This window comes from Mauremys reevesii, linkage group 7, assembly GCF_016161935.1.
Source record: "Mauremys reevesii isolate NIE-2019 linkage group 7, ASM1616193v1, whole genome shotgun sequence".
Taxonomy (NCBI): Eukaryota; Metazoa; Chordata; order Testudines; family Geoemydidae; genus Mauremys; species Mauremys reevesii.
In genome coordinates, this window is record NC_052629.1 from 96,330,775 (window position 1) to 96,357,763 (window position 26,989).

Consider the following 26,989-nt stretch of genomic DNA (forward strand, 5'->3'; position numbering starts at 1 on the left):
GGGGTCACTAGAGATGGGGGCACAGAGCAGGGGAATGGCTGGGCCAAGGCAGGGGCATGGGGTTGGTGGGGGAGCTCTGGGGGGGGGGGCCGGGATCGCCATGAGCTAACGGGGTCCTGGGGTCAGTGACGGGCACTGGGGTGGGGGTGGGGGGGGGTCACATGGGGTCAGGGGTCACATGGGGTGAAAGGGCCATATAAGGTTATCTGAGGTCACAGAACATCTCCCTGAGGGCTGAACCCCGCCCACAACAGGAAGACCCCGCCCCCCATGGACGCCATTTTGCGCCGCCAGCAGCCAGAGCGTAAGTGCCCTTGCCTCTGGTCACGTGACGCAGAGCTGCTTTGGTCACGTGATGGGGAAGATGGCGACCCCCAGGGCGGGTTCCGGGCCTGGCCAATCGGGAAGTGGGAGCTGCCGGCGGCTGCGCAGAGGGGTTTGGAGCGGGGTCTGGCGAGGAGGTGAGAGCCGGGGATGGGGGGCCTCGAGGGAGCCCAGGGGAGGGGGGGTCCAGCGAGAGGGGCGAGGGGCCCGGAGAGGGAAGGCCCCGGTCATGGGGAGGCTGAGCCCGGGGCTGTGGGGACCCAGGAGCCTGGGGGTGCAGTGAGGGGGGAGTCCCAGGGTCATGGGGGATTGAGGGGGGCCGAGCTAGGGGCTGTGGGGACCCAGGAGCCTGGGGGTGCAGTGAGGGGGGAGTCCCAGGGTCATGGGGGATTGAGGGGGGCCGAGCTAGGGGCTGTGGAGACCCAGGAGCCTGGGGGTGCAGTGAGGGGGGAGTCCCAGGGTCACGGGGGATTGAGGGGGGCCGAGCTAGGGGCTGTGGAGACCCAGGAGCCTGGGAGTGCAATGAGGGGGGAGATCCAGGGTCACGGGGGATTGAGGGGGGCCGAGCTAGGGGCTGTGGAGACCCAGGAGTCTGGGAGTGCAGTGAGGGGGGAGTCCCAGGGGCACAGGGGATTGAGGGGGGCTGAGCTGGGGGCTGTGGGGAGCCAGGAGTCTTTGAGGCAAATGGGGCCTAAGCGGGATCCACCCCTGAGAAAAGGGCCACAGAGGGTCCCGGTGGGGGGTGGCCAGGGAGAGGCAATCTGGATCCATAGGGAGTGGAGGCAGGGGGCCCGGGCAGGGGGGCAGGGCCCTGTTGAGGTCTGGGTGCCCCGCAGGCATATCAAGGGATCCCCAGCAACTGGGTTGCCTCTCTGGAGTGCCCAGGGCAGGTGGGCATCGAGGGGAGCCTGTGGTGGAGGAGGGGAGAGCCCCACAAATCCTGACCAGGTGTGGATCCCCAGGGAGAAGCCGGCTCCTGCTGGAGGGCCTGGGGACATTTGGGTGCACAAAGTGAGGGACCCTGCAGGAGCTGGGGAGATGTGGGTCTGGGCCTGGGAGGCCACAAAGAGCGAGAAGGACCAAGGGGAGGCCAGGGTGTGGACCCTCCAGAAAGCGGGGGACAGGAGAGTTGGGCATGGAGAGGGGAGGCACGAGGCACCCTAAGTGGGCAAAAGTAATGTGCATCACATGGGGCCTGATAGTGGGGGGAACTGCAAACACACACTGGCAGGGGAGCAGATATCACTGTGGGGTGGGAATGGGCACAGGTAGGGAGACCCCACTGATGCACATTGGGTGGGTGGGAATGGGGGGCACAGGTGGGGAGGCCCCACTGAGGCACATTGGGTGGGTGGGAATGGGGGGCACAGGTGGGGAGGCCCCACTGAGGCACATTGGGTGGGTGGGAATGGGGATACAGATGGGGAAATCACATAGGGGAGAGCTAGAATAGGAGGTGCAGGTGGGGAGACTTGGTGGACGTTGGGAGATCCCACCGTCCATGAGATTCTCTGGCTGGCACACCAGAGGGCAGTGGTGTCTGATGCTACTAGGGCAGGGAGTGGAGGAGAGGCTCCTTCAGCTGGAGGACAGGTAAGTGGGGCGTCCAGAGGCTCCCAGGCCTGGACGGGGGGTTCCGGACGAATGGACTTCGTGCCGCTGCATGCCTAGGGTAGGATCTGGAGGGGTGGGTAGCAGTATGAAGGACCAGTGGAGGGCTTAAAATATTTACAGCATGTCACTGTGTGTTTGAGCTGGGGTGGGGCGGGGCATGGGGTGTGCAGAGGATTGGTTCAGGCCCAGAGAATGGGATGACACCACCTTCCTCTCTAGGGGATGCTGACTCTGAATTGGCCCTGGCTGGCTTGGGGAGGGAATAGGATATGGGGACTTTCCTCTCTAGGGGGGCTGGCTCTAATCCAGCTCCGGGGGGGGGACTGGCTGGGACTGAGGGTGAGTCTCTTGGTTTACTCCCACTAACCAGGTTCTCATTGCATGTCCTTCCAGGATGCAGTCGAGCCAGGCCACAGCGCTGCTCACGCTCTGCCTGTGGGCGCTTTGCCATCCAGCGCTGGGCACCGAGGGCAAGAGAAAGCTGCAGATTGGCGTCAAGAAGCGGGTGGAGAACTGTCCCATCAAATCCCGCAAGGGAGATGTGCTGCACATGCATTACACCGTGAGTGCAGCCCCGTGGAAGGGGGCAGTGCCAACCAGCTAGGGCCTGGGGGTCTGCATGCCAGCAGGCACGGGAGGCATCAGCTAGCCAGAGCCTGAAGTTCTGGGGCCAAGGAGAGACCTAGTCAGCCGATGTCCCTGGTGCCCCATTAATGCAGGGAAAGGGAGGGCACAAGTATTTGCCTGTAGCTCCTGGGGCAATGTTTGTGTGTTGGGAGATGGGAGTCTCTGGCTGGGGCAGGCCTCTCCATCTCACCCCCTCCTTTCCCACAGGGCAAGCTAGAAGATGGGACCGAGTTTGACAGCAGCATCCCACGTGACCAGCCCTTCATCTTCTCGCTGGGGACGGGCCAAGTCATCAAAGGCTGGGACCAAGGCCTGCTTGGGTAAAGGCCTGCCCTGCAAGTTGGGGGAGGGGGTGTTCAGAGAGCAGTCCCCACCACATTAAGCCTGGCCTCGGCTCAAGCTGTGGCTGGAATCACAGAGTGAGGGACCCAGGCATCCAGCTCGTGGTGGGGCACGTGGTGACTCCCCCTTCTCTGGTGTTAATCACATTTATTACAGTAGCCCCTGAGGACCCTCCGCTGTCCCAGGCACTGCACAGTCAGGACCGGCTGCAGCCCTGCTCCCCCAAGTTCCCACTTGACCAGTGGAGGGGCCAAACGGCTCCTGTTCCGAGCCTTGGCATGGATTTGCAGAGCGATTCATGCCCCAGCCTTTGTACAGTCTTAGAGCATCCCCTGCATTGTGCTACAGCCTAGAACCACCCCCTTTGGCAAAGGGTGAAACCCACCACTCTGAGACGGAGCCCTCGGCTCCAGCTCCTTCTCTCTGTGGCTCCCCAGCTAGTGCCTGGTAGACACTTCATCCCTTCAGGGGGTGATGCAACCAACAGGGATTTGCTGCGACCCGGCGCAGCCTTTTCAAAACAGACGGGTATTTATTGGTCACTTGGCCTCCATCATTAAAGAGGCCATCTTAGGATGGAAAACAAAGCTTAAATCTGAGTCCATGGTGGCAGCATCACCTGCCACTCTGGTCAAAGCCTGGAGTCTCTCTGTCTCCGTACACTGAGTATTGGCAGCTGAATTCTGATCACCATGACCTCAGCCCCTTGGTGCCCAGGTGCTGTGTCTGGGTCTCCTTCTCCTTTGGCTGGCAGTCGTAGCCGGCCAGCTGGACTCCCAGTGTTTCTGCAGGGCTCAATGCCTTGATGCATTCGCCCCCAGCTAGAGAGACCCACAGCTGTCCCTTCTCCCCTGTGCTGGGGGGGAAAGTAACCCCTTCCCGGCCAGGGGGTGGCAATCCCAAGTGGGTGGGGAAACTGAGTCATGCCTCTGGTTCATACGGATATGACAATTCCTACGCTCTGCACATGCCTCCTGAGCCTTAATTCAGACTTCGCTCCACCTGGCCTGTCTGCAGTGATCTTCCTGATGCTGCCAGCCAGCCATCGATCACTGGGGTTATCCATCCTGGTGACTTCACAGCAAAGAGATTAACACCTTCTTCTCTTTGAACTGGATGCTGCCTGTTCCCACTCTGAGTCAGCGGCAGAGCTGTAAACAAAGCAGGAGTCCTGGCTTCGAGCCTCCTCTGCTCTAACCCACTGGACCCCACTCCCCTCCCAGAACTGAGAATAGAACCCAGGAGTCTTGGCTCCCAGCCCCTCTGTTCTAACCACTAGACACACTGAATATTACGCTGTGCTGCTCCAGTGATGTTATTCAACTGCTAGTGGCCATAGCCAAGCTAGTACCACACACTGTTCCATCCCTAGCAGTGGTTGCAGGTGGATACCTGGATTCTCCCCCCATAGGGGGTGGATACACCACATAGGCCAGTGAGCAGCAGCTCTTCGGACACTACTGTCTTACCCACTGTGACTGTCTCCTGTGCTTCTCAACCAATCTGGGTTTTTAAGCCTCTTGTTGTTTTGGTTTGGGCCGCCCTGTTTGCTCTTGGAGCCGACAGTGGTTTGGGGGGTGGATGAGCTTATAACCAAGAGCTAACTGAGAGGCTGCAGTGAGCAGAAAATGGATTCTCACGCCTGTAAGCCACTCTGGGTCAAGCAACAGCGTTGGGAGGGATTCCAAACCTGCCAGGGGGTGGGCAGGTGCCCCAAAAGTGATCCCCACTGGGGGAAGGGTGGTACAGTGGTTAGAGCTGTTTAGATGGCTAGTTCTCAGAATGGGGCTGGCTCCTAGGCGCTACTGTAAGACAAACAGGGCCCTAGCCTAGGGCTCTGGAAGCCCTGGTTCCATTCACTGCATGGGCAGGTCACTCGGTTTCTCCATCTGCAGCTGGGGATAATAGCTGTGCCCAGCCTCAGACCTGTGCTAAAGATTGAGGTGCCCAGACCCGGTGGGGGCCAGAGCAGTACCGAAGATCGGTCTAGAACTGACTCTTTCCTGCGCAGTCATCCATCCCAAGGCCAGAAGAGCCCACGGTGACCATCTGGCCTGACCTCCTGTCCCAGGCCATTGGACTCTTTCTGGCCGAACTAGAGCAGAGCTGTTAGAAGAACATCCCGTCTTGATTTAACAATGGCCATGACAGAGAATCTACTGCAGCCCTTGGGAACTTGGAGGCTGGCATTCTTCTTCGAGTGATTGCTCCTATGCATTCCAGTTAGGTGTGCGCGCCTCTTCGGAACATTTTTACCCTTGCAATTCCGGCGGGCTGGCTGGGCGCCCCCTGGAGTGGCGCCGCTATGGCGCTGAATATATATCCCAGCCGGCCCGTCCCCTCCTCAGTTCCTTCTTACCGCCCGTGACGGCCAGTTGGAACAGTGGAGTGCTCCGTTCACCTCCACAACCCTAGTGTTTCTCCGTTTGATAAGTATATATAGTTGGTTAAGTTAGTTAAATAGTTTAGTATAGTTAGTGTAGTAAGGGGAATTAGGGGGGTTCGCCCCTCTTTTCCACAACCGGTGCGGGCTCATGCCCAAGGCACCGCGGTTTAAGCCCCGTGCGGCTTGCCAGCGGCACATGCCGATTGGGGACCCGCACGACTCCTGCCTGCGCTGCCTCGGGGAGTCCCATCGGCCAGACAAGTGCCCGATTTGTACGGCGTGTAAGCCGCGGACGAGAAAGGAGCGGGACTCTCGATTAAAGCAGCTCCTTATGGAGTCGGCACTTAGCCCTGCCGCGCCGACCCGAGTGGCGCCGAAGCCTTCCTCGGCGCGCAGCGCACCAGCAGTTCCGAGCCGGTCCGGTACCGAGACTGTACGACCTCCGCAACCGGCACCGGTGTCCAGGCACCGTTCCCTCTCTCCGGCACGGAAACGGAAGGCGGCGCAGACGGCCTCTAAGCCTCCTGCACCGGGACCGCTCACCCAGCCACCGCCGGCACCTCCGGCACCGACTGTGGTGGTGCACAAGCCGGGCACGGTTCCGTCGACTCCGGCACCCCAAGAGCCGTTGAGTCCGGTACCTCCCTGCTCCCCGGAGCGAACCGTGGTCGAGCTACCTCTCCCGTCAATGCCCGAGACCTTCTCGACGGCGAGAGAGCTCATCGAGCTCACAGAGGCACCGAGCCCCCGGCACCACCGGTGCGGGCTGTTCAGTCAGCGGGCAAGCCGGCTATGATGCGGCCCCCGTCCCCTGACAGACGGGATAGACGGCGCTCCAGGTCTCGGTCCTGATCCCAATCCCGGAGACGGTCGCTGTCACGCCGATCCCGGTCCTGGCACCGATCACCATCGCGGTACCGCTCCCCGTCTCGGCGCCGGTCGCAGTCCCGGTACCGCTCAGCATTGCGGTACCGGTCGCACTCCCGGAGACGCTCCCGGTCCCGGTCACCTGACCGCCGATACCGCAGGAGGTCCGGCTCCCGGTACCGTTCCCAGCACCGCGACTCCCGAAGCCGCTCCCGACACCGTCGGTCGAGATCGCGGTCGAGCTCCCGGCACCGACACAGTCAATGGTCCCGCTCTCGCTCCCGGCACCGTGACGACCAGCACCGATCCCCGGCACCGTCCAGGGACAGACTGGCGGCATCGACGGCGCAATCTCTGAGCGCCTCTGCCCCCCCATGGCCCTCTCGCCAGCCCTCGGTCGCCTCTCAGGTGGGCAGCGGTGGAGATCTCCGGGCCGACCCCCAAGGCCAGGACCACGGACCACAGCAGTGGGGCTTTTGGGCCCCCTGGGCCTACCACCAGGCTCAAGGGCTCCCCTTCCCCGCGGGCTCCGAAAGCAGGATGCCGGAAGCCACGGTTAGCAGGCCTCCCCCATCACCATCGGGTGAGGCCCCACCGCCACCTGTTACGGCGGAGCATGCTGTGGCCGAGGCGGCTTCCCACCCCCTGGAAGACCCACCTCCAGAGGCCGTGGTCCAGGGTCTGTCCTCGTCTTCGTCGCCGGACGAGGCAGTGGCAGGGGCTTCTACGGCGGATCCCCCTCCAATTGACTTGCGGGCCCACCAGGACCTTCTTTGCCGTGGCGGAGGTCGCTGAGGATGACGACCCGGTGACCAGGGTGCTCGGAGCTGAGGCCCCGCTGCGGGTGGCCCTCCCCTTTATCCGCACCATTCAAAAGAACGCCACTACCATCTGGCAGCCATCGGCGTCCGTCCCTCCCACCGCTCGCGGAGTCGAACGCAAGTACTCGGTTCCTCCCACCGGGTACGAGTACCTATATACCCACCCATCTCCGGACTCCCTCGTGGTGCAGTCCGTCAATGACCGGGAGAGACATGGGCAACCAGCTCCGGCGCCAAAATCTAAAGAAGCACGGCGCATGGATCTGTTGGGCCGGAAGGCCTATTCAGCGGGTGGTCTCCAGCTCCAGATTGCCAACCAGATGGCTCTCCTCGCTCGCTACACCTATGACATTCTGGTGTCCCTGTATAAGTTCTCGGAGCTAATCCCAGCAGCCTCCCGACAAGAGTTCTCGGCCCTCCTTGAGGAGGGCAGGAAAGCCTCCCGGTCCTCCATCCAGGCCGCTCTGGACTTGGCGGACTCAGGTGCCAGAACTCTGGCCTCGGGAGTGACCATGCGGCGCATCTCCTGGCTGCAGTCCTCCACCTTGCCGCCCGAGGTGCAGTACACCCTGCAGGACCTGCCCTTTGACACTCAGGGGCTCTTTTCTGAGAAAACGGACTCAAGGATTCAGACCCTCAAAGATGGTTGAATCGCTATTCGCACCCTGGGTATGCACACACCAGCTACCCAGCGGAGGTCGTTCCGGCAGCAGCCATACCGACCATTTACCCAGGCCCGGTCACGGCCTTATAACAGCCGCAGAGGCAGCCTAAACCGCTGTAGACCGTCGGGCAACAGGCATAATCAGGCCCAGGCGCCTTCTAAGGCCCCTCAAGGGCCTAAGCAGTCATTTTGATGGGACGCCCGAGGACGGCCAATCAGTCTCATTACCGGATCCTTCCCCGTTATTTTGCAACCGCCTTTCCCACTTCCTCCCGGCGTGGTCCCAATTAACTACGGACAACTGGTACTTGGTACGGTCCAGTCTGGTTACCGCCTTCAGTTTGTTTCACCCCCTCCCCCCCACCCTCCTTCCCCGTCCCTCTTCAGGGACCCCTCTCACGAGCAATTCCTCTTACAAGAGGTCGAGGCTCTGTTGAGTTTGGGTGCCATAGAGGAGGTGCCGCACGACATGCGGGGCAGGGGATTTTATTCCCGATATTTTCTCATCCCCAAGGCGAAAGGAGGTCTCCGACCGATACTAGACCTCCGGGAGCTCAACGGGTACCTGCTCAAGCTCAGGTTTTGCATGGTAACCCTGGGGACCATCATTCCTTCCCTGGATCTGGGAGACTGGTTTGCTGCCCTCGATATGAAGGACGCTTACTTCCATATCGCGATCTACCCTCCCCATCGACGCTACCTGCGCTTCGTGGTCAACAACGTGCACTACCAGTTTGCGGTACTTCCCTTCGGCCTTTCCACCACGCCGAGGGTCTTCACAAAGTGCATGGCAGTGGTTGCTGCAGCCCTCCGCCGTCATTGCATACACGTCTACCCGTATCTCGACGACTGGCTGGTTCGCGGGCCATCCCGAGAGCTGGTAGCAGATCAAATGGCCGAGATCCTAGTCCTGTTTCGGTGCCTGGGCCTCCTCATAAACGCCGAGAAGTCCACTTTAACTCCATCACAGAGGGTGGAGTTCATCGGAGTGGTCCTGGACTCCAGTTTGGCCAGGGCCTGCCTCCCTCGACCTCGGCACCAGACTATGGTTTCCATCATCCGGGACCTGCACGCTTTTCCCACAACAACGGTTCGGTCCTGCCTACGCCTCCTGGGCCACATGGCGTCCTGCACGTTCGTGACCACGTACGCGAGGCTGCGCCTTCGCCCATTTCAAACCTGGCTTGTGTCGGTATACCGTCCGCACCGCGACCCCCTGGATATGGTAGTCACGGTCACGAAGCCAGTCCTCGGTTCGCTCAGCTGGTGGCTGGACCCAGAAGTCGTGTGTGCAGGAGTCCCGTTCCGCCCTCCTCGCCCGTCCGTCACCTTGACCACGGATGCCTCGGCGCTGGGATGGGGGGCTCACCTTGGCGACCTGCACACCCAGGGTCTCTGGTCGCCCCGAGAGCTCTCCCTGCACATCAACGTCAGGGAGCTGCGAGCGATCCGCTTGGCGTGTCACACCTTCCGCGCACATCTGCAAGGGCGCTGTGTGGCGGTGTTCACGGACAACACGACGGCGATGTTCTATGTGAACAAGCAGGGCGGAGCCCACTCCTCCCTACTTTGCACGGAAGCGATGCTCCTGTGGGACTTCTGTGTAACCCACTCGATTCACCTGTCAGCGTCCTTTCTTCCAGGAGTGCAGAACACACTGGCCGACCATCTCAGCAGGTCATTCATCTCCCACGAGTGGTCCCTTCGTCTGGATGTGGTGCTCACAATTTTCCAAAGGTGGGGGTTTCCCCAGATAGACCTGTTTGCCTCCAAGGAGAACAGGAAGTGCCACCGGTTTTGTTCCTACCAGGGTCGCTCCCGAGGCTCCCTGTCGGACGCATTCCTCTGCTCCTGGACGGATCACCTCCTCTACGCCTTCCCTCCGTTCCCACTCATACACCGGGTGCTACTCAAGCTTCGGAGGGACAGGGCCCGCCTCATTCTCGTCGCTCCGGCCTGGCCACGGCAGCACTGGTACACTCTGCTGCTCGAACTCTCCGTTCGGGATCCCATTCCCCTTCTATTATGGCCGGATCTCATCATGCAGGACTTCGGCAGACTCCGCCACCCGGACCTACAGTCCCTCCATCTTACAGCTTGGTACCTGCGTGGTTGACCCACGCGGAGCGGGACTGTTCGGCGGCGGTGCAGCGAGTCCTGATGGAAAGCAGGAAGCCTTCCACTCGCTCAACCTACCTTGCGAAATGGAAGCGTTTCGCGCTCTGGTGCGATCACAGAGGCCTTAATCCCTTCCTGGTCCCTATTCCTACGATCCTGGACTACCTCTGGTCCCTTAAGGAACAAGGACTCGCGGTCTCCTCCTTGAAGGTACACCTGGCAGCCGTGTCCACCTTTCGTCCATCCATAGGAGGTCGGTCCATCTTTTCCAACCAGATGGTTTCCCGCTTCCTTAAGGGCCTGGACCACTTGTACCCGCCGATACGACGTCCTACCCCGTCCTGGGATTTGAACCTAGTTCTGGCCAAGCTTATGGGAGCGCCCTTCGAGCCCCTGGCCACGTGCTCCCTGCTCTATTTCTCGTGGAAAACGGCCTTCCTCGTCGCTATAACGTCAGCAAGACGAGTTTCCGAGCTCTGTGCCCTAACGGTTGGTCCACCGTATACCGTCTTCCACGGAGACAAGGTGCAGCTTCGACCACACCCGGCCTTCCTCCCTAAGGTGGTGTCGGCCTTCCACCTCAACCAGGACATTTTCCTTCCGGTCTTCTTCCCGAAGCCGCACGCCTCACCTCGTGAGCAACAGCTTCACACCCTGGACGTCCGCAGGGCCCTCGCTTTTTACATAGAGCGGACGAAGCCCTTCCGGCGTTCGCCCCAGCTGTTTGTAGTGGTTGCTGATCGCATAAAGGGCGAGCCGGTCTCCTCTCAGCGGATTTCCTCCTGGGTGACTGCATGTATCCGGACATGCTACGAGCTTGCTCGCGTGCCACCATGCCGCCTCACCGCTCACTCCACGAGGGCGCAAGCCTCGTCAGCCGCCTTCCTGGCCCATGTTCCCATCCAAGACATCTGTAGAGCGGCCACCTGGTCTTCTGTCCACACCTTCGCTTCCCACTACGCGTTGGTGCAACAATCCAGAGACGATGCAGCCTTTGGCTCAGCAGTCTTACACTCTGCCACGTCTCACTCCAACCCCACCTCCTAGGTAAGGCTTGGGAATCACCTAACTGGAATGCATAGGAGCAATCACTCGAAGAAGAAAAGACGGTTACTCACTGTTGTAACTGTTGTTCTTCGAGATGTGTTGCTCCTATCCATTCCAGACCCGCCCTCCTTCCCCACTGTCGGAGTAGCCGGCAAGAAGGAACTGAGGAGCGGACGGGCCGGCTGGGGTATATATCCGGCGCTATAGTGGCGCCACTCCAGGGGGCGCCCAGCCGGCCCGCCGGAGTTGCTAAGGTAAAAATGTTCCGAAGAGCCGTGCACGCGCGGCGCGCACACCTAACTGGAATGGATAGGAGCAACACATCTCGAAGAACAACAGTTACTACGGTGAGTAACCGTCTTATCCCACTGATGCTCACACTCAAGGTTCCTGGGCTTAGAGGTCCAAATGCAGCCATTACACCATACACCTCCCCTGGATCAGCAGCAGGCTTTGAGCCCCACGAGGCCCTTATTGTTTCAGGTACAACAGAGGTGGTTGAACTCTGCCAGATTTCAGCATGTGCAATACATTCATTCTGTTAAATACCTGCTGTTTGTGTTACTGGGTTTAGCCAGCTGCCTGTGCCAGTGGGGGTTTCTAGCTGTCATGTGCCGTTGAAGGTAAATAGTCCATTGACAATTTTGGCCTCAGACATTAGGGATCTGGGCAATATCGGCTCTCCCATGAACTTGCCCATGATTCATTTTTACCTGCAGAGGCTATCAGCGGCAGAGGCGCCCTGAGCTCTTTGCCATTGTGAAATGGAGTTATCTGCCATTTTACTGATGGCAGAGAAGGGGGTGGGGGTGACTTCCCCAAGATCCAGAGAGTGAGTCGGTGGCAGGACCAAGAGCGGAATTCGGGAGTCCTGCCTCCCAGCCCCCTGCTCTAGCCGTGGAGACCCATTTCCCTCCCCCAGGAGTCCTGACTTTCATTCCCACCTCCCCGCTCTAGCCCACAGGGCCCCGCTCCCCTCCCAGAGCTGGGGGTAGAACCCAGGAGTCCTGCCTCCTAGCCGGAGACTTTTTTGCCCCAGGAGAGGGCTCTGAGTGGCGGCTTAACAGGGGCAGCTGCAGAGTTGATGTTTGCTGCTGTTGGGTTACAATAAGCATATGATCCTGTCTTTGCTTTCTTAAAGGGGCTTTGTGGTGGGGAGCTGAGGGGGGCGGGGTTTCTGACTGAGAGGTCTGGCGCTGTTGACTCAGCAAGTCTCCCTGCTGTCTCCTTTTAGGATGTGTGAGGGTGAGAAGAGGAAACTGGTGATTCCCTCTGAGCTGGGTAGGTAGCCAGGGATTGGACTGACCCACTCTGCAGGGGGAATGTGGTACAAGGCCTTTCTCCTCTAGGGAACGCCAGCTCTGATCCAGTCCTAGCAGAACAGTGACTAATGATCAGACTGTTGGGTCTCTCTCTCCAGTTTCCATGTCTTGCTAAAGTCACCTGCCCAGAACCACTACCAGAGGGGGCTGTGGGTGGGACTTGAGGGGCATCAACAGAGCTGTGAGGTGGGAGCCTGGGGCTGGGATAGCAGGGGGCTGTGGGTCAAGACTATGGGGCATCAGGGTGTTCACTCCTAGGCCAGTCCCCTGTGGGAAAGCAGGTGGGGGGGAGGGGGCACTGCTTTGGGTGCCCAAAAGATACTGACATTTAGGGGAGGGTGCTCTTTGTGCCAGTCTGGCCTCTTTCCCATTGCTCAAGTCCCTGCCCAAAACCTTCCCCTCCCCCCCCCCAGTTGGTGTTACCCCCCTGCATTGGGCTGGGGGGTCAGTTCCTTGCTTTAAATTTTCTCTGTTTTCTCCAAAGGCTACGGGGACCGAGGGGCTCCACCCAAGATCCCAGGTAAGGCCACTATGCCCCCGATGTGCTTGGTCCCTGCCTGTCCCTCGGGTCTTCCCTGCTCCCCTCCCCCACGGTGACATAGGGTCCCCGCTGTGCAGAATGGCTGGGGGGTTCCTGCCTGGGTCGGGGAGGAGTGGGGCAGGATGGCATGATGCTCCCCTGACTTTGCCCTGTCCCCCCTCCAGGTGGCGCAACACTGATCTTCGAGGTGGAGCTGCTGAAGATTGAGCGACGACCGGAGCTGTAGGCAGGCTGTGGGTGGGGGGAGGTCTGGGGGGCCTTGGCTTGGTGGGAAAAGGGTGGTGTGTGCACATGGTCACACGGGGGGCAGAGGGGTGTTTAAAAAAAAATCCTGGAAGATCAAAAATAAAAGCACAGACTGGAGCTGCCCCGTGTCTGGGGATAGGGGGTGCTGGGAAGGAAGGGGGTCTCTGGAGAATGGTGCAGAGGGAGGGCAAGCTCAGAGCAAAGTAAATGGAGAGCTGGGGCTCCTAAGTGCAATCTCGGAGGGGAGAGGGGGCTTGTCAGAGCAGGGAGTCCAGGCTTCTGGGTTCTCTCCCTGCCTCCAGGCAGATGCTGTGAACCCTCCTGCCATGGAGTGGCACTGGCTGCCTTCGCCACAGGGTGGCACCTGGCAACAGCTGGCAGCTCCTCTGCCTCTGACCCCCTTTCCCAGGCAGAGAGGGGAGGGGCTGTGCCTGGGACAGCATGGGCAGGGCAGGAGGGAGGCCTTGGGCACTGGCCTGGCTGGGAAGAGAGAGCCGAGGAGCTGAGCTGGGGCAGGCCTCGACCCGCTGCAGGCCAGCTTCAAGGGCAGAGCAGGCCGCACGTGAGAACCAGCAGCAGTGACTCAGCCTGCTCCCAGATCCACCCTGTGAGACAGCAGCCGCACCCTGTGCTCATGAGGGCCCCGGGGTTGGACAGCAGGGGGCTGCGGGTCGGGAGTGAGGGGCACTGGCACAGCTGGGGCTGGGGGGGGACATGGTATGGATAGCAGGGGCTGCGGGTCAGGAGCGAGGGCACTGGCACAGCTGAGGCTGGGGACCTGGGATGGACAGCAGGGGGCTGCGGGTCGGGAGCGAGGGGCACTGGCACAGCTGGGGCTGTGGAGGGACATGGGATGGACAGCAGGGGGCTGCGGGTCGGGAGCGAGGGGCACTGGCACAGCTGAGGCTGGGGGGGGACCTGGGATGGACAGCAGGGGGCTGTGGGTCGGGAGCGAGGGGCACTGGCACAGCTGAGGCTGGGGGGGGACCTGGGATGGACAGCAGGGGGCTGCGGGTCGGGAGCGAGGGGCACTGGCACAGCTGGGGCTGGGGGGGGACATGGGATGGACAGCAGGGGGCTGCGGGTTGGGAGCGAGGGGCACTGGCACAGCTGGGGCTGTGGGGGGACATGGGATGGATAGCAGGGGGCTGTGGGTCCGGGGCGAGGGGTACTGGGGTAGCGGGGGGCTGCACGTCAGGATTGAGGAGCACTGGCAGACATGGGGTGCCCTGGGAGAGGAGGGAGGGGCGGTGTCAGCCCCATCCTCCATTACCCAGCAGGATGGATTGGGGAGCCAGCTGGGTTGCTGCTGGAGGGCAGGGGGCCGAGCTGGGTGGGGTGGACTGGAGGCTTCCAGCGCACTCGTCCCCACCCCAGCGGGGTGCTGGCCCCAGCCGCGTCCTGCCGGCTCCCAGCCGCCCGCTGACCTCAGGCCGGAAGCACGAAGTGTGGCTGCCGCCCGATTCGTTCCAGGAGCCAGGGACATTCTTTCCATGCTGAGCTCAGCCCTGCCATGAGCGGGGGAGGGGAGGCACTCAGCCTGGCCTGGATGGGGCCTAACCAGCCTCCTGGGGCATGGACGTCACAGGCTGGGGAGTTGCCAGTGCTGGGACCCACCTTGCCACCCGGTTGCCACAGCAGCTGCCTCCCACGGGGGGAGAGGGCCTGGGGAGTGTGGAGCTGGCAGCGGCTGTGCGGGGGAGGAGGAGGAGAAGGGCTGCTCTGTGGGGTGTGAGGTGGTACCAGCAGCTGGTGCTGGGCACCCCAGTCCTTGGCCAAGCCCCTGGGTGGGGCTCTGCCGGCCCCTTCCTCTGCCCGTCTTTCCCAGGTGATTTTCAGATGCTGGGGGCTTCCCTTAGTGCTGCTGATTCTCCCCCTCCCCCCGCACCTATTGGCCACAATTAACATCTCGGCTGGGCCTGCTGGCAACAACAGGGTGTTATCCTGCAGGGGATCCCACCACCCCTGCTGGGAAAAGGGTCCAGTCCGGACCTGCCCTCCATTCCCTTTTCGGCTGGGGGTATCTCCCCACAGCCCTCCTGTTCTCATCAAACGATGCTTGAGAAAGGGGGAAAGGGGCTGGAAGCCCTGCTGATTCCCATCCCCCGCAGTGCCCTCTTCAGCCCCCCCATGCTTGGGAGTGTCCCACACCCCAGTGCCCACTTATACCAGTGGGTGCCACCCTCTGACCCCCAACCTGCCTGCAACAGTTTCCCCATTGGTTCTGCACCCACTCTAGCCCCCCCAACACAGAACAGCAGGTCCCCAACTCTCAAACCCTTTTATTAAATTCATATAAAAAACAACACAAAATTCATGTAATAATTAAAAAAACCTCAAAAAAATCCTTTAAAAAATCAAATCATAACCCCCCTCCCCAGAGCCCCCCACTACCAAAAAAAGAGGGGGCTGCTGTGGGGGTATTGCTAAGGAGCTGTCCAGCTGGCTAGTGATTATCAATGCGCTGGGGAGGTTGAGGAGGGGTCCCCCCTCCCTCTACATCCCCAAGCTTTAGAGAAGGGATTCCCCCACCCCAGCCTGGTGCCATTGGTTGCTTTTCCCACCCCCCCAAGCTGGGGGAGGTGGGTCTAAGGACTGGGGGGGGGTCACTTCTTCTGGGGGGTGCTGAGCTTCTGCATGCCTCGGATCTTGTCAAGCAGGTCCCCCACAAAAGCCTGGTGGAGAGGAAGAGAAGGGTTATGGGGGTGGGAGCAGAATGCCCTTTTCCTTTCTGATAGAGCCCTGGAGTCCTGCCACCCACCCTGCCCTAACCCACTAGACCCCACTCCCCTTCATAGACAGCCCCCCCCAACCTGGTTCCTTCCCCAGCTGCCCAGGATCCTCTAAGGATACAGCCCCCACCCAGCAGTAGGTTTCCCAGGGCCCCAGAAACCAGCTCTGGAGAGGAAGCCCCAACCCCAAAGTGACAGGTGTGCAGGGGGGTGGGGTGGGGGACTGGAGAGGGAATAGCAGCTGCTGACTCCCCCACCCAGCCTGGAGATTGATCACAACTGCTGGGGGGCAGAGCCGTCCACCTCTCCTCCCACTGTCCAGGGGGCGGGTCCCAGTGTTTCTGGCTCCTGTGTGAGATGGAGGGGGACCTGTCACTCACCTCCGTGGGCTTGTAACAGTCAACCAGGAGCTCCTGGGGAAGGGAAAGAGAGAGGGGTCAGGGCTGAGAGGGGGGCTGCCCACAGGCCAGATCCACCTCCTGGTCCAGTTGCCACCCCCAACATAACAGCTCTTGCAGTGCAGCTATCCTGCTCCCCCGCATCCCTGCCCCATGGTTCACACCACCCAGACCTCCCCACGGCTTTGTACATGCTGGATCTCCTACCCCAGCTCCATACCTTACATCCCCCTCCCTTGTAGCTCCCAGCCCTGCTTCCTTCCCTGGCATCCAAGACCCCACCACCACCCTGTCCCTTGGGTTCCCCACCCCCTCAGGCTGCTTGATCCCCAGCCCTGTATCCCACTCCCTCTCCTAGGCCAGCTCCCCTGACATGCACCCCCACCCCATGGGTGGCTGCTACAGGCCCCTCCTTGCAGCCAGGTCAGTGCTGCCCCAAATTCTACGCCCACCAGGCTGGCTATCACCCCCTACAGCATGGCGCTTTGCGGCCCCCAACCCTTCCCCTATAGCCTGGCACTCAACCAGTGCCCTGCCACCATCCCAGGCACCTCACTAGTCCCAGCCTCACCCTGCACCCCCCGCCCACCGGCTGAGCCCCATGCCAGCCCCAAGGGAATGACAGTGTGTCCACTGGCAGGGAGATCCTGCTGCACCCCCTACCTTCACCCTGGCTCCCCGGGCATCATCACTGCCCATGTCCAGCAGCTCATCTACATCGATCTCCAGTTCTGGAATCTCTTCTTCCTGGGGAAGGGGTAGAAATGATTGGCGGGGGGGGTGTTAGTGCACTGAGGTAGCCCCCCAACTAGTTACCCCCCCACACACACACTGAACAGGCCAGTCCCCATGCTCCCACCTCAGACTGAGACCAAGCAGTGCATGCTGGGAGCAGTTGCACCTATCACCCAGCTCCCCCCCCCACAAAACCAGACTGGGAACCGGGGGTGGGGTGGGGAGATTAGCAGTTGGAAGAGTTTTAGCAGCAAACAGAAACAGCTTAATCAGGTCACCCTCCACTCCAGAAGCCAGGCTCAGACCTTCTCGTCTCCCCCACCCCCCCAAAAAGAACCCCACCTAATCAGCTTCCTGCCTAATTAAATCAGAAGTTGGGCTCTCCCCCCACGGGCTGCATGGCAGACACTAGTTTGAACAATAGGATTCAGCCCCTCAAGCAGTTCCAGCTACTTACAGCCACATTAGCCATCTCAGAGACAAGCTCCATATGGTGCATCTGACCCTGTATAAACAGCCCTGGCACCTCACCCCAGAGGTGGCTGCATCTCAGTCCCTGGGAGGGATCCCTGTGTGCGCCCCTCCCCCCAGCGCTGTGTGCAAGCGGGAGTCACCGAAATCCACACGGAGATTTAGAAACAGGAAGCAAGTCAAGCTGGAATCCAGGGAAGAGTCACGCCACCCTCCCCCCACCGCTGCCCCACCCCCTTTGCTTGGAGGGAGCGTCCACATATACTAACCTGTGCCCCCCCGTGGTGGGATTCCTCCACCAACATCAAAAACTGATTAACTCCAGCAACCTCGCATCAAACTCCTCCCAAATGCCCTGGACCCCTCACCAAGGGGCGGGAGAGGCAAACTGGCAGGGTAATCTGCCCCCCCCCCCTTAGGCAATTTAGGAATTAACTGTTTAGATTCCATCCAGCCCCACTGACTCTAAAAATGGGGGCGGGGTAACCTCTCTGCCCCCCGAGACTTTAAAGCGATTACAGCCTGCAAAGGAAATCCTTGGAATTAAGCAGCGTGAGAAACTTGGGGGAAGTTTGCAGACCCCCTCCCGCCCGATAGGAGTGGGGGGTTAGCAGCTGTCCAACCCAGCCCCCAAATCCACCGGCTACAGAGCAAATCTGGGGGAGGCCTGGCGCGCAGGGGGAGGGTCGGGGTGGGATGGCGGCCGGTACTTAAGTGGGGGCGGTCCCAGCTGGGGGGTCACAGTCATGTGACCGGGCGAGGTCCGGGTTTGGGGGACTGGGCGAACGGGGGAGGGGACTCCCCTAGTTTGGAGATGGGGGTGCTAGGAAAGTTGGGGGCTCGGGGGTCCCTGACAGGCAGAGATGGGTCTGTTCCAGGACCCGGGGGTACCTGGCAGTCGTACAGCTGCGTGAGCTGCTCCAGGATCCACTCCTCTAGGTTGAGCCGCTTGCGAAGCTCCTTGCGATCGTATTTCACCGTGACCTTCCCCTGGCGCCGGCCCGGCCCCTCCTCCTCCTCCTGGCCCGGCTCCCCCGGGGGGCTCTGGAAATAAACCCGGGGGCTTGTGGCCCCCGCTGGGCCGCTCTCCGGGCTGCAAGGCGCTGCCATCCGCCGGGCCGGGGACCCGAAGCGGGTCAGAACCGACTCTGCTACTGCCCGAACCGGGCCCACGTGGGCTCAGAACCTCCGGCTGCTGATGCAGGGAGCGGCTCTCAGATGGATTCTGCCGATGTTGCTTCAGCCCAGACCCCGGTACACGTGGGTCCAGAACCGAAGCCGCCTTCAGCTGCCGATACCGCGATGGGAGGAACTAGGTCCTCTTCCTGCCCTCGCGGGAACCAGAACCGGATCCTGCTATTACGGGCTCTGGGTTCTGCCTTCCAGGAACCAGGACCACGTGCAGTCTGGGCCAGATCCTTCTACTGCACGGAACCGGGCCCAGGCCGGAACCAGAACCGCCTTCAGCCTAGTACTAGGTGCTGGATCGAGATTCACTTCTTGTCTGCACCGAATCGGGAACAAACCCACATCCGTCCTACCTATTCTGGGACCACGTGCAAATCGAACCGGGGCCGATTCTCCTCCCGGACCCTAATTCGCTTCTTGGCCGAACCTAGTACGACCAGAACCGGATCATGGTGCTGTCTTGTCCCGAACTAGGTCCGGATCCCCTCTTCTTCCTGGTGTTTCCGGACCGGGGGCCGGGATCAGAACCAGAATATGGAAAAGCTCCGTGTCCTGCTGGTACCGGATCCGCCTGGTGCTGCCACTACCGGGTCTTCCCAGCCCCAGTTGCTAGTACTGGCTCCGGCCAGCGCTGTCCTGGGTGCTGGTACCGGTTCCTCCGGCACTCACTCGCCCCTGCCGCAGTACCGGTTCCTCCCGGCTCTGGTTCGGTTCCGATCCGCTCCCCCCGACGGCCCCTTTGTCCCGCTGCTGCCGCTATCTCTCGCTCCTCGCCTCCCTCCCCCGCCCCCTCCCCGCCCCCTTAAAGGGGCCGCGTGTCTGTCTGTCTGTCCCCTCCCCCAGTCCTTCTGTCCGTCAACACCCTCCTCACGAGAAGGGAAGGGAGATCAGGCTGCGCCCCCGCCACCCACCGCAGTGTCTGTCTGTCTGTCAGTCCGTCACTCCCTCACCTCCTGTGTCCGCCTGTCTGTCCGTCATCCCCCCTCCCCACTGTAAGGGGTGGAGTGAGGTCAGTCTGCTCGCCCCCAACACAGCGACTTTCTGTCCCTCCTGGTCTGTCCCCAACCCCTCCCCCACGGGCCAGGGGCGCTCGGGCTATCCCTCCCTCTAACTCAAGGTCGATCGGCCTGTCTCTCTGTCTCCCCCCCCCCCGTCTGTCTGTCCATCCCGGAGGTGTCCCTCCCCCCATACCCAGGGGCTGTCTGCCCCTTCCCCATGGGGTTCTGTCTGTCTGTCACAGCGCGGGGGGCGGGGGTGTTCTTCCCTTCCCCTGCACATGCTGCGTGTCCAGGCCACAGGGTTTGTTCTCGGTGTGTGTCCCCCCCCCCCACCCCCGGTTTGTCCATCCACCACATCTTGCCTGTCTCTGACCTCTCCGGGGCATGCCCATTTGTCCTTCCGTCTCTCAGTGGAGGGAGGGGGAGTGTGTCCGTCTGTCTGTCCATAACAAAGGAGCGGAGGGAGGCTGTCAATTTGTCCAGTCCGCCCCGCCCCAGTCTTGACTGCCCCCACAGACAGCCGATCTGCCCCCTCATGTCTGTCCCTGTCTGTCTGTCTCCATCCTTCCTGTTCCGCTATGGGAAGCCAGCGATGGTGGGGGAGGAGCAGCTCCCTTCAGTCTGAGAGATAGCAAGGAAGGAACCCCCCTTCCCACCTGGCTCGAGCTGCACTTTGTACCGGCGGGGGGGACAGTAGGCTCTGACCTGGGTTATTTGGAGAGGGACTAGGGTAGAGACAGTGAGAGCTGAGGGGCTGGGAAATCTAGTGGTCACTCCTCATGCTGGTGGGGCACAGCCCCGGGGGCTGTGTACCCAACCCAAGCATCCCTCCCTTGGTGCTGGGATGCAGCCACCAGGGGCGGCTCCAGGCCCCAGCATGCCAAGCACGTGCCTGGGGCGGCAAGCCGCGGGGGGCGCTCTGCCGGTCGCCGGGAGGGCGGCAGGCAGGGTTCCTTCGGCGGCTTGCCTGCGGAGGGTCCGCTGGTCCCGCAGCTCCGGTGGACCTCCCGCAGGTGTGCCTGCGGAGGGTCCTCTGGTCCCGAGGTCCATCGGAGCCGTGGGACCGGCGACCGGCAGAGCACCCCCCGCGGCATGCTGCCCTACTTGGGGCGGCGAAATGTCTAGAGCCGCCCCTGGCAGCCACCTCTGGGGAGTGGCATGGAACTGTTTATACAGGGATCCCTTGCCTGGTGCTGAGATGCAGCAGTCTCTGGGGTAGGATACAGGAGCAATGATCCTTTGCCCGGCTGAGCTGCAACTAATGCCACCTCTGGGGTGGGGCACAGGGGCAGTACTGAGCAGTATTATGCTCCCTGCAGAGAGGTGACTAGAGATAGAGGTATGGGGGAGGGGGGATTTACAGGGGTGGCATGGAAAGGCCTGGAGGCCTGGGTTCACATTCCCCTTTCACGTGGAAAGCTCTAGGAGGGCTGGGGCATGTTTTCCATCTTGTAGCCCCGCACCTCTCCAGGGGATGGAGGAGGGGGTCAGCAGAAGGAGGGTGATGGTAGAAAAGTTTCAGAGGGGTGGGGGGGTTGGGGGATAACTGGACAGCAGGAGCAGCGTTTCAGTAGGTTCCATCCCCCCTGCCCCCCAGTCCGTGCACACACACCCACACCCTGACCCCACTGGGAATTTGTGGGGGCCTGAGGGCCGCTGTCCCTTTAAGAACTGGCTCCCTGCGGCCGGCCTGGCCCAAGGCGTCGGGGAAACACGTGGCCGAGATTGAGTAACAGAGCCGCGATTCAGGCGCTTCCTGGCCTGGCCGGGGCCCCGGAGCAAACGCGGCAGCTGCGCCCGGCAGTGACGCCCTCCGCGGCCTGATCCGAGCCTCCCTCTGTGCGTGCGCCCCCAAGCCCCGGAGTGACCCCGCCAAAGGGAGCCCCCACTCCTGTGGCGTTCCCCAGCTAGCAGCCCCCCCCCCGGCCCCCGCGCGCTTCTCCTACCACACTCCCCACTCCCACCACACTGGCCCTGCCTTGGGCTTAGCATGCTGGGGCAAGGGCACCAGTTAAATGCCGCCCCCCCACCCCGACCCAATCCTTCCACAGGGACTGGGGGTGGCTCCCCAGTGTGGGGAGGTGGAAGCCAGGACTCCTGGGTTCTGTTCTTGGCTCTGGGAGCAGAGTGAGGTCTCTCCCTTGCAGCCCTACAATTCTGTTGTGCTGAGGGGAGGGGAGACTAGTGGGTAGAGCGGAGCAGGGGGCCTGGAAACCTTGGTCCTGGCCACTATAGTAATGGCTAGGGATGGTGGGTGCTACCCCACAATCTGCATCACACAGCAGCCACACCATGGCAGGGTGCTGTGCATGCAGCTGCATCATAATCCTGTCCCATGCACTGTCCCATGGGACAGATGTGGGGAGGGCAACTGCAGCACCTGGCTGTCGCCTGTGAGCATGCACTAGGGTCAGTGCAGTCTGCAGTGGTCCAATGCACTATCCCCATGCACCATGTATGGGGGGCTATGAGCATGCAGGGTGTGTACAGCAGTAACGCAGCCTACATGCATGCATTGGAGTCATGCAACCTACATTCCCATGCTGTGACCCCATGCAGCTAGCATAGAGTTTGGGGGCACATTGATGCAGCTATAAGCATGCACTAGGGTCAATGCAGCCTTGCACTATTCCTATGCAGCTTAGAGCCAAATAACGCCGCAACAATGCACCATTCCATTGTACTACTGCGGTGCAACAGGCGGGGAGGCCGTGCAGCACACTGATGCAGCCTCTGTGCATGCATGTATTAGTGACAATGCCACCTAAACGATTCCCCTGGGCTGTCCCCATTCAGCAGGCAGGTGTTTGGGGCTGCATGCAGCACATTGCCACAGCCTGTGCACTAGGGCCGGTGCACACTGTTCCTCTGGCACGTGGGTGCAGGAAGCGTCGCGTGGCCGCTGCGAGGGTATCAGATCCATTCATAGAGCTAGGGGTGGGTTTCAGAAACATAAAGACTCTGGCCCACAAAGGCTGTTCTCCGTGCGGGTGCGGCGGGCTGCAGCCCGACACTGCCACCTGCTGGCTACTCGGGGAATGGTCGCAGCAAGGACAAAAGGGAAATGGGATTCACCCATAGATGAAAGGGGTGGAGCTGCTAGCCTGAGTTGAGGGGCACTGGCAGAGGTGGGGTGGGGAGCCCAGGCCTGGGATAGCAGGGAGCTGTGGGTTGGGGCTGAGGGGCACCAGCAAAGCACAGGGCTGGGTAGCAGGCAGAGAGATGCCCTGTAGGTTGAGACCAGTTCCGTAACAAGGGCGAGGCGAGTGAGGCACTTGCCTCAGGTGCGCAAAGCTGAGGGGCACAGAAAAAGATGATGTCAGTGCGTTTGTCTGCAGATATAACTGTCATTTGAGTAATCGAGTTCTAGTATTCCCAGTGAGCACACGCTTATTATGTATTAGGACTTTTCGGATCCGCTTAAGACCCACCAAGTGGTGAGTACCTTTGTTTATCATTCCTTATTTCTTATGGAGATCACAGATTGGGAATCTGTGATCTCTACAATGTATTAATCTTGTTTAATGTTTAGACTAATTTAATACATTTATTTATGTATATTTAATTTTTATTCCAGTCTATCGAACAAGAGCCTGCATTATGAATAGTATGAATTCTAAATGTCTGAGTGGGGCAGAGTACCGTAAATGATGAAAACACACTACAGTAGAAAATGAAAAAATGTCAGTGATAATGGGGAAATGGCTAGTGAAAAATGCATCAAACGATGGGAATATGCCAATAGCTGGCATCTCTGACGGCATAAGTTTGGCACCACTATCTAATAGTAACAATGAGAATTATACAACTTCAGAAAATATTGTTACTATCGGCCAGCAATTGGATCATGAGGTTACAACTTCACCTTCAGTATCAATTACTGACAATGATGAGACACTTGACACCTTCGATATCATGGCTAAAACTAATGTGATTGGCCGCGATCAGCAACATAATTCCTCTACAAGGCAAATCATTGAAATCAATTTTAATGATCCACCATCTTGGCCCTGTATAAACGATAAAATAAGAGGCCACATTATTGAACATGGACCTGGTCAGGGAAAATCTGAAGATTTCCATGAATCAACATCGGAAGATGGAAGAAAATTTTCAGGAGACTGTTTTTTAAAAAAGCTTTTTAATGGTGAAACTGTAGAGTGTAATTGGCTTATTTACTCGGAAACTAGTAAGTCAATTTTTTGTTTTCCATGCATGTTATTCAATCAGCGCTTTACCAAACCTAATATTGCAAATCAGAAAGTAGGATTTAATTATTGGAAAAATTTAAACCGTGTTATGGAACATGAAAATTCAACCAATCATCGTGAACATTTCTGTAAATGGAAATCCTTACAAAAGAGATTACTAAGCAAAGAATGTGTCGATGATGTGCTACAAAAAGCTATTGAAACTGATAAGCAAAAATGGAGACAAATTCTAAAAATAATTCTTGATGCCTTGGTGTTTTGTGCCAAAAACAATTTATCACTTAGAGGATCGTGTAGCAGAACAGAAAACCCTAATTTGGGAATATTTCTTAATCTATTGGAATTTATAAGTCATTATGATGTTCAGCTAAAACAGCACATCGTAGCTCACAAAAAAGGTTCAGTGAGTTATTTTTTACCGGCTATACAAAATGAATGTATTGGCTTACTAGCAAACCAAGTTCGTAATGAAATTATATCCAAAATAAAAAAAGCTAAATATTATTCTATCCTTCTGGACTGCACATCAGACATATCTCATTGAGAGCAAATGTCCCAGATTGTGAGATACGTGAGAATCAATACTGGAATTTTATCTACAGAAGAAAGTTTCACAGACTTAATTGAAACCAAAGAAAAAATGGGAAGTGGATTAGCCAAAGAAATAATAAAGTTTGAAAATGATGGGCTTGATCTTCAAAACGCGAGAGTCCAAGGCTATGATAATGGCGCAAATATGTCAGGTGTGTACAAAGGCGTCAAAGCTGTAATTTTGCAAAAAAATAGATTAGCTAATTTTGTACCATGTTCAGCCCATTGTCTAAATTTAGTCGGAGTACGTGCAGCTTCCATAAATTCTACTATGGTTTCATTCTTTGCTGCTGTACAAAAGTGATACACATTTTTTTCTTTTTCAACCAGTCGCTGGGATATTTTAATGGGTATGTTAAAAGTATCACTAAAAGGTCATGCTGATACTAGATGGGGATCAAGAGCTAATGCAACTGAAGCCTTACATTCACAGATTGCAGAAGTGACCAAGGCTCTAAAAAATGTCGCTGTTGCGTCGAAATATCCAGAAGCAGTATCAACAGCTAATAGCCTTCTTAAAAAAATTAATTATAATTTTTTGTGCACGTTATCCATATGGTGCAATATCCTAACTCATATTGACAGAGTGAATGAAGCCCTACAAGCAAAAGGCATCACTGTTTCTCAGGCTTGTAAAATGCTCAACAGATTACAAAATATTTTACAAGAGATGCATGAAAGCGATAACAATATGGTCAATATTTTTACAGATTGTAAAAAAAACGGCTGAAAATATAGAAATACCAGCAGAATTGATTGAATCCAGAAAGCGAAAAGTAAAAAGGCAGCAACTTTATGAGTGTGCAGATGAATCTTCTAATTTATCAGCTGATCTTTCAAGGTACCAATAAAAACCGTATTTGACACCATAATAGTTGAGTTACATTGGAGATATGAAACTTTAAATGAGATATCTTCTGATTTCGATTTTGTTTCAGGTGATTCGCTTGTTAAAATGGACACTACTAATCTTCAAAAAGCAGCAGTGGATTTAAGACTCAAATATGACAGCGATTTGAATGCCTCCGAAATGTCATCAGAGATTCAGAGTTTTAAACATCAGGCGTCAGCGCTGTTTCCACACGTTTCATGCACAACTAGTTTGGACCTTCTCCAGTTAATTCATTAATATAATTTGGCCGAATCTTATCCAGATTTAGAAATTGCATTAAGAATATTTCTCTGCATGCCAGTAACTGTGGCTTCTTGCAAAAGAAGCTTCAGAAAGCTCCTATTAATTAAAAACTACCTTCAAGCAACCACGGGTCAGGAGAGATTAACAAATATGTCCATCTTGTCAATAGAACATGAAGTAGTGAATGATATTAATTTTGATGCAATTATCGATGATTTTGCCTCATTAAAAGCGCAAAAAGTACAATTTTGAAAAATAACCATTAATCGTATCTGATATGGTTCTACAGCTAAATTGTATTTGTGATTATTTAAATAGTATGTTCCATGCACTAGGATGCACACCTTATATGTATTAGTTGATTTTGTACGTGGAACTTATTAAAATAAATAAACATTCTACTATCATTATTATTCTTGTTATTTACGTATTTTTCTTTTTTTACAAAGTAACTACTATGAAATTATCTGGAGGGGGGAGGGCGCAATTTTATATTCTTGCCTTGGGCACAAAAATAGCTAGTTATGGCTCTGGTTGAGACCCAAACACTCTCTTTAGCTTACATCAGTACTGTGCTCCAGAAGACACTTACTCCCCCCTCCCTATGGCTCCCACCCTGCCTCAGACCCAGGCGCTGGATCCAGAGCCGCCCCCACACCTTGTTTGCTCTCACTGCAAATTCCCCCAGCTCCCCCCTCAGCCAGGTTCCTCAGGACATAGCCCCTCTCCCCTCTTCCCCCTCTCTGCATTGTTTATTCCCCAGAAAGGCTGGCATGGGGCCGGGGGGCGGGGGGGAGCAGAGGCAGATGGGGCCTGTCAAGGTGAATAGCCCCAAAGGAGCTCCATTCAGATGGAAAAGTGTTGCCCAGTTGTGGAAACTGCAGGGCAGGGGAGGATGAGGCACTGCTGGAGTGGGGGTCACAGAGAATGACCTCCTGCTGCTCCCCACACTCGGTGGCTAGATTTCCCCCACAGCATCCCAAGGACTCCTGAGTCCCGAGACAGCGGCAGGTCCATGGAGGTGGGGGGCCCTACTGCCTGGGTCTGGTCCCATAGCTGGTGAGTCCTGTTCTCTCCCCATGCCCCTTTGTTCGCCATGCTGGAAACTACCTTGGGATCCCTTTGCCAGATCTGGTGCTAGGGGGCGCTGTGCTGCAGGCAGCAGGGTTGGTGGGCTCAGTAGTGGGCGCTCTCTCCTTGCAGTCAGTGCTGGCCCCAGTGCACCAGTGTGGTGCTCCAAGGTGGGGCGCTCTCCCACTGAAGTCAGTTTTGATCCCAGTCCCTCTGTGCTGCAGGGAGCAGGGGGGTCAGTGGGAGGTGCTCTCCCCACATAATCAGTATTGGCTCATATGGAACTGGCTTGGACCAAAGACCTGGTTGATGGCAGTAGTCAACAGCTTCCAGCTCAACTCCCCAGCCCAGCACTGCCTGTGTCCCAGTGGAGTTTAGAGACCCTGAAAGAGAAAGAGAGGATAAATATGGGGAATAGGAAAGGTGAGGGGGATGGGGGGCACACAGGGTCCCTAGCATGAGGGGAATGGGGAACCCTGGCATGGGAGGGGGAGAATATGGGACTAGGGGGCAACCAGAGCCCTAGGGAAGAGGGATGGG

At 58.0% G+C, this 26,989-nt stretch overlaps 2 protein-coding genes and 1 long non-coding RNA gene across 6 annotated transcripts; 2 read left to right on the top strand and 1 right to left on the bottom strand.

Annotated features, from left to right (window-relative positions):
• The first annotated feature begins 204 nt into the window (after positions 1 to 204).
• FKBP2 (FKBP prolyl isomerase 2) lies at positions 205 to 13,036 on the top strand. 4 transcript variants are annotated; one of them, XM_039546199.1, is made up of 7 exons: positions 350 to 461; positions 1,287 to 1,335; positions 2,332 to 2,500; positions 2,773 to 2,885; positions 12,045 to 12,091; positions 12,617 to 12,652; positions 12,838 to 13,036. In XM_039546199.1, the coding sequence occupies exons 1-7, from the start codon at positions 356 to 358 to the stop codon at positions 12,897 to 12,899; spliced, it is 582 nt and encodes a 193-aa protein (XP_039402133.1). In that variant the 5' UTR covers positions 350 to 355; the 3' UTR covers positions 12,900 to 13,036. The 4 variants fall into 4 exon arrangements, with proteins under 4 accessions (XP_039402136.1, XP_039402135.1, XP_039402133.1 ...); XM_039546202.1 differs by lacking the exons at positions 350 to 461; positions 1,287 to 1,335 and adding an exon at positions 205 to 304 and having other exon boundaries at positions 12,838 to 13,034; XM_039546201.1 differs by lacking the exon at positions 1,287 to 1,335 and having other exon boundaries at positions 314 to 461; positions 12,838 to 13,032.
• Positions 13,037 to 15,186: 2,150 nt separating this feature from the next.
• PPP1R14B (protein phosphatase 1 regulatory inhibitor subunit 14B) lies at positions 15,187 to 19,214 on the bottom strand. Its single transcript, XM_039546095.1, has 4 exons — positions 18,147 to 19,214; positions 16,713 to 16,796; positions 16,032 to 16,064; positions 15,187 to 15,594 (listed from the first exon to the last, which is right to left on the bottom strand). The coding sequence occupies exons 1-4, from the start codon at positions 18,363 to 18,365 to the stop codon at positions 15,526 to 15,528; spliced, it is 405 nt and encodes a 134-aa protein (XP_039402029.1). The 5' UTR covers positions 18,366 to 19,214; the 3' UTR covers positions 15,187 to 15,525.
• Positions 19,215 to 22,555: 3,341 nt separating this feature from the next.
• LOC120408935 lies at positions 22,556 to 25,788 on the top strand. Its single transcript, XR_005601017.1, has 3 exons — positions 22,556 to 22,878; positions 24,954 to 25,084; positions 25,182 to 25,788. It is a non-coding gene; the product is annotated as an uncharacterized LOC120408935 (long non-coding RNA).
• The last annotated feature ends 1,201 nt before the right edge of the window (positions 25,789 to 26,989 follow it).

What these genes read in the sequence shown, in the direction of transcription:
- FKBP2 (XM_039546199.1), top strand. Translation starts at nt 356, where the DNA reads ATGGGGAAGATGGCGACCCCCAGGGCGGGTTCCGGGCCTGGCCAATCG. An exon ending in GAGCGGGGTCTGGCGAGGAG is followed by an intron (nt 462 to 1,286) that starts GTGAGAGCCGGG and finishes GTGGATCCCCAG; the next exon opens with GGAGAAGCCGGCTCCTGCTG. An exon ending in GGTGATTCCCTCTGAGCTGG is followed by an intron (nt 12,092 to 12,616) that starts GTAGGTAGCCAG and finishes TTTTCTCCAAAG; the next exon opens with GCTACGGGGACCGAGGGGCT.
- PPP1R14B (XM_039546095.1), bottom strand. Translation starts at nt 18,365, where the DNA reads ATGGCAGCGCCTTGCAGCCCGGAGAGCGGCCCAGCGGGGGCCACAAGC. An exon ending in CGCAGCTGTACGACTGCCAG is followed by an intron (nt 16,797 to 18,146) that starts GTACCCCCGGGT and finishes CCCCTTCCCCAG; the next exon opens with GAAGAAGAGATTCCAGAACT. An exon ending in CCCGGGGAGCCAGGGTGAAG is followed by an intron (nt 16,065 to 16,712) that starts GTAGGGGGTGCA and finishes TCCCTTCCCCAG; the next exon opens with GAGCTCCTGGTTGACTGTTA.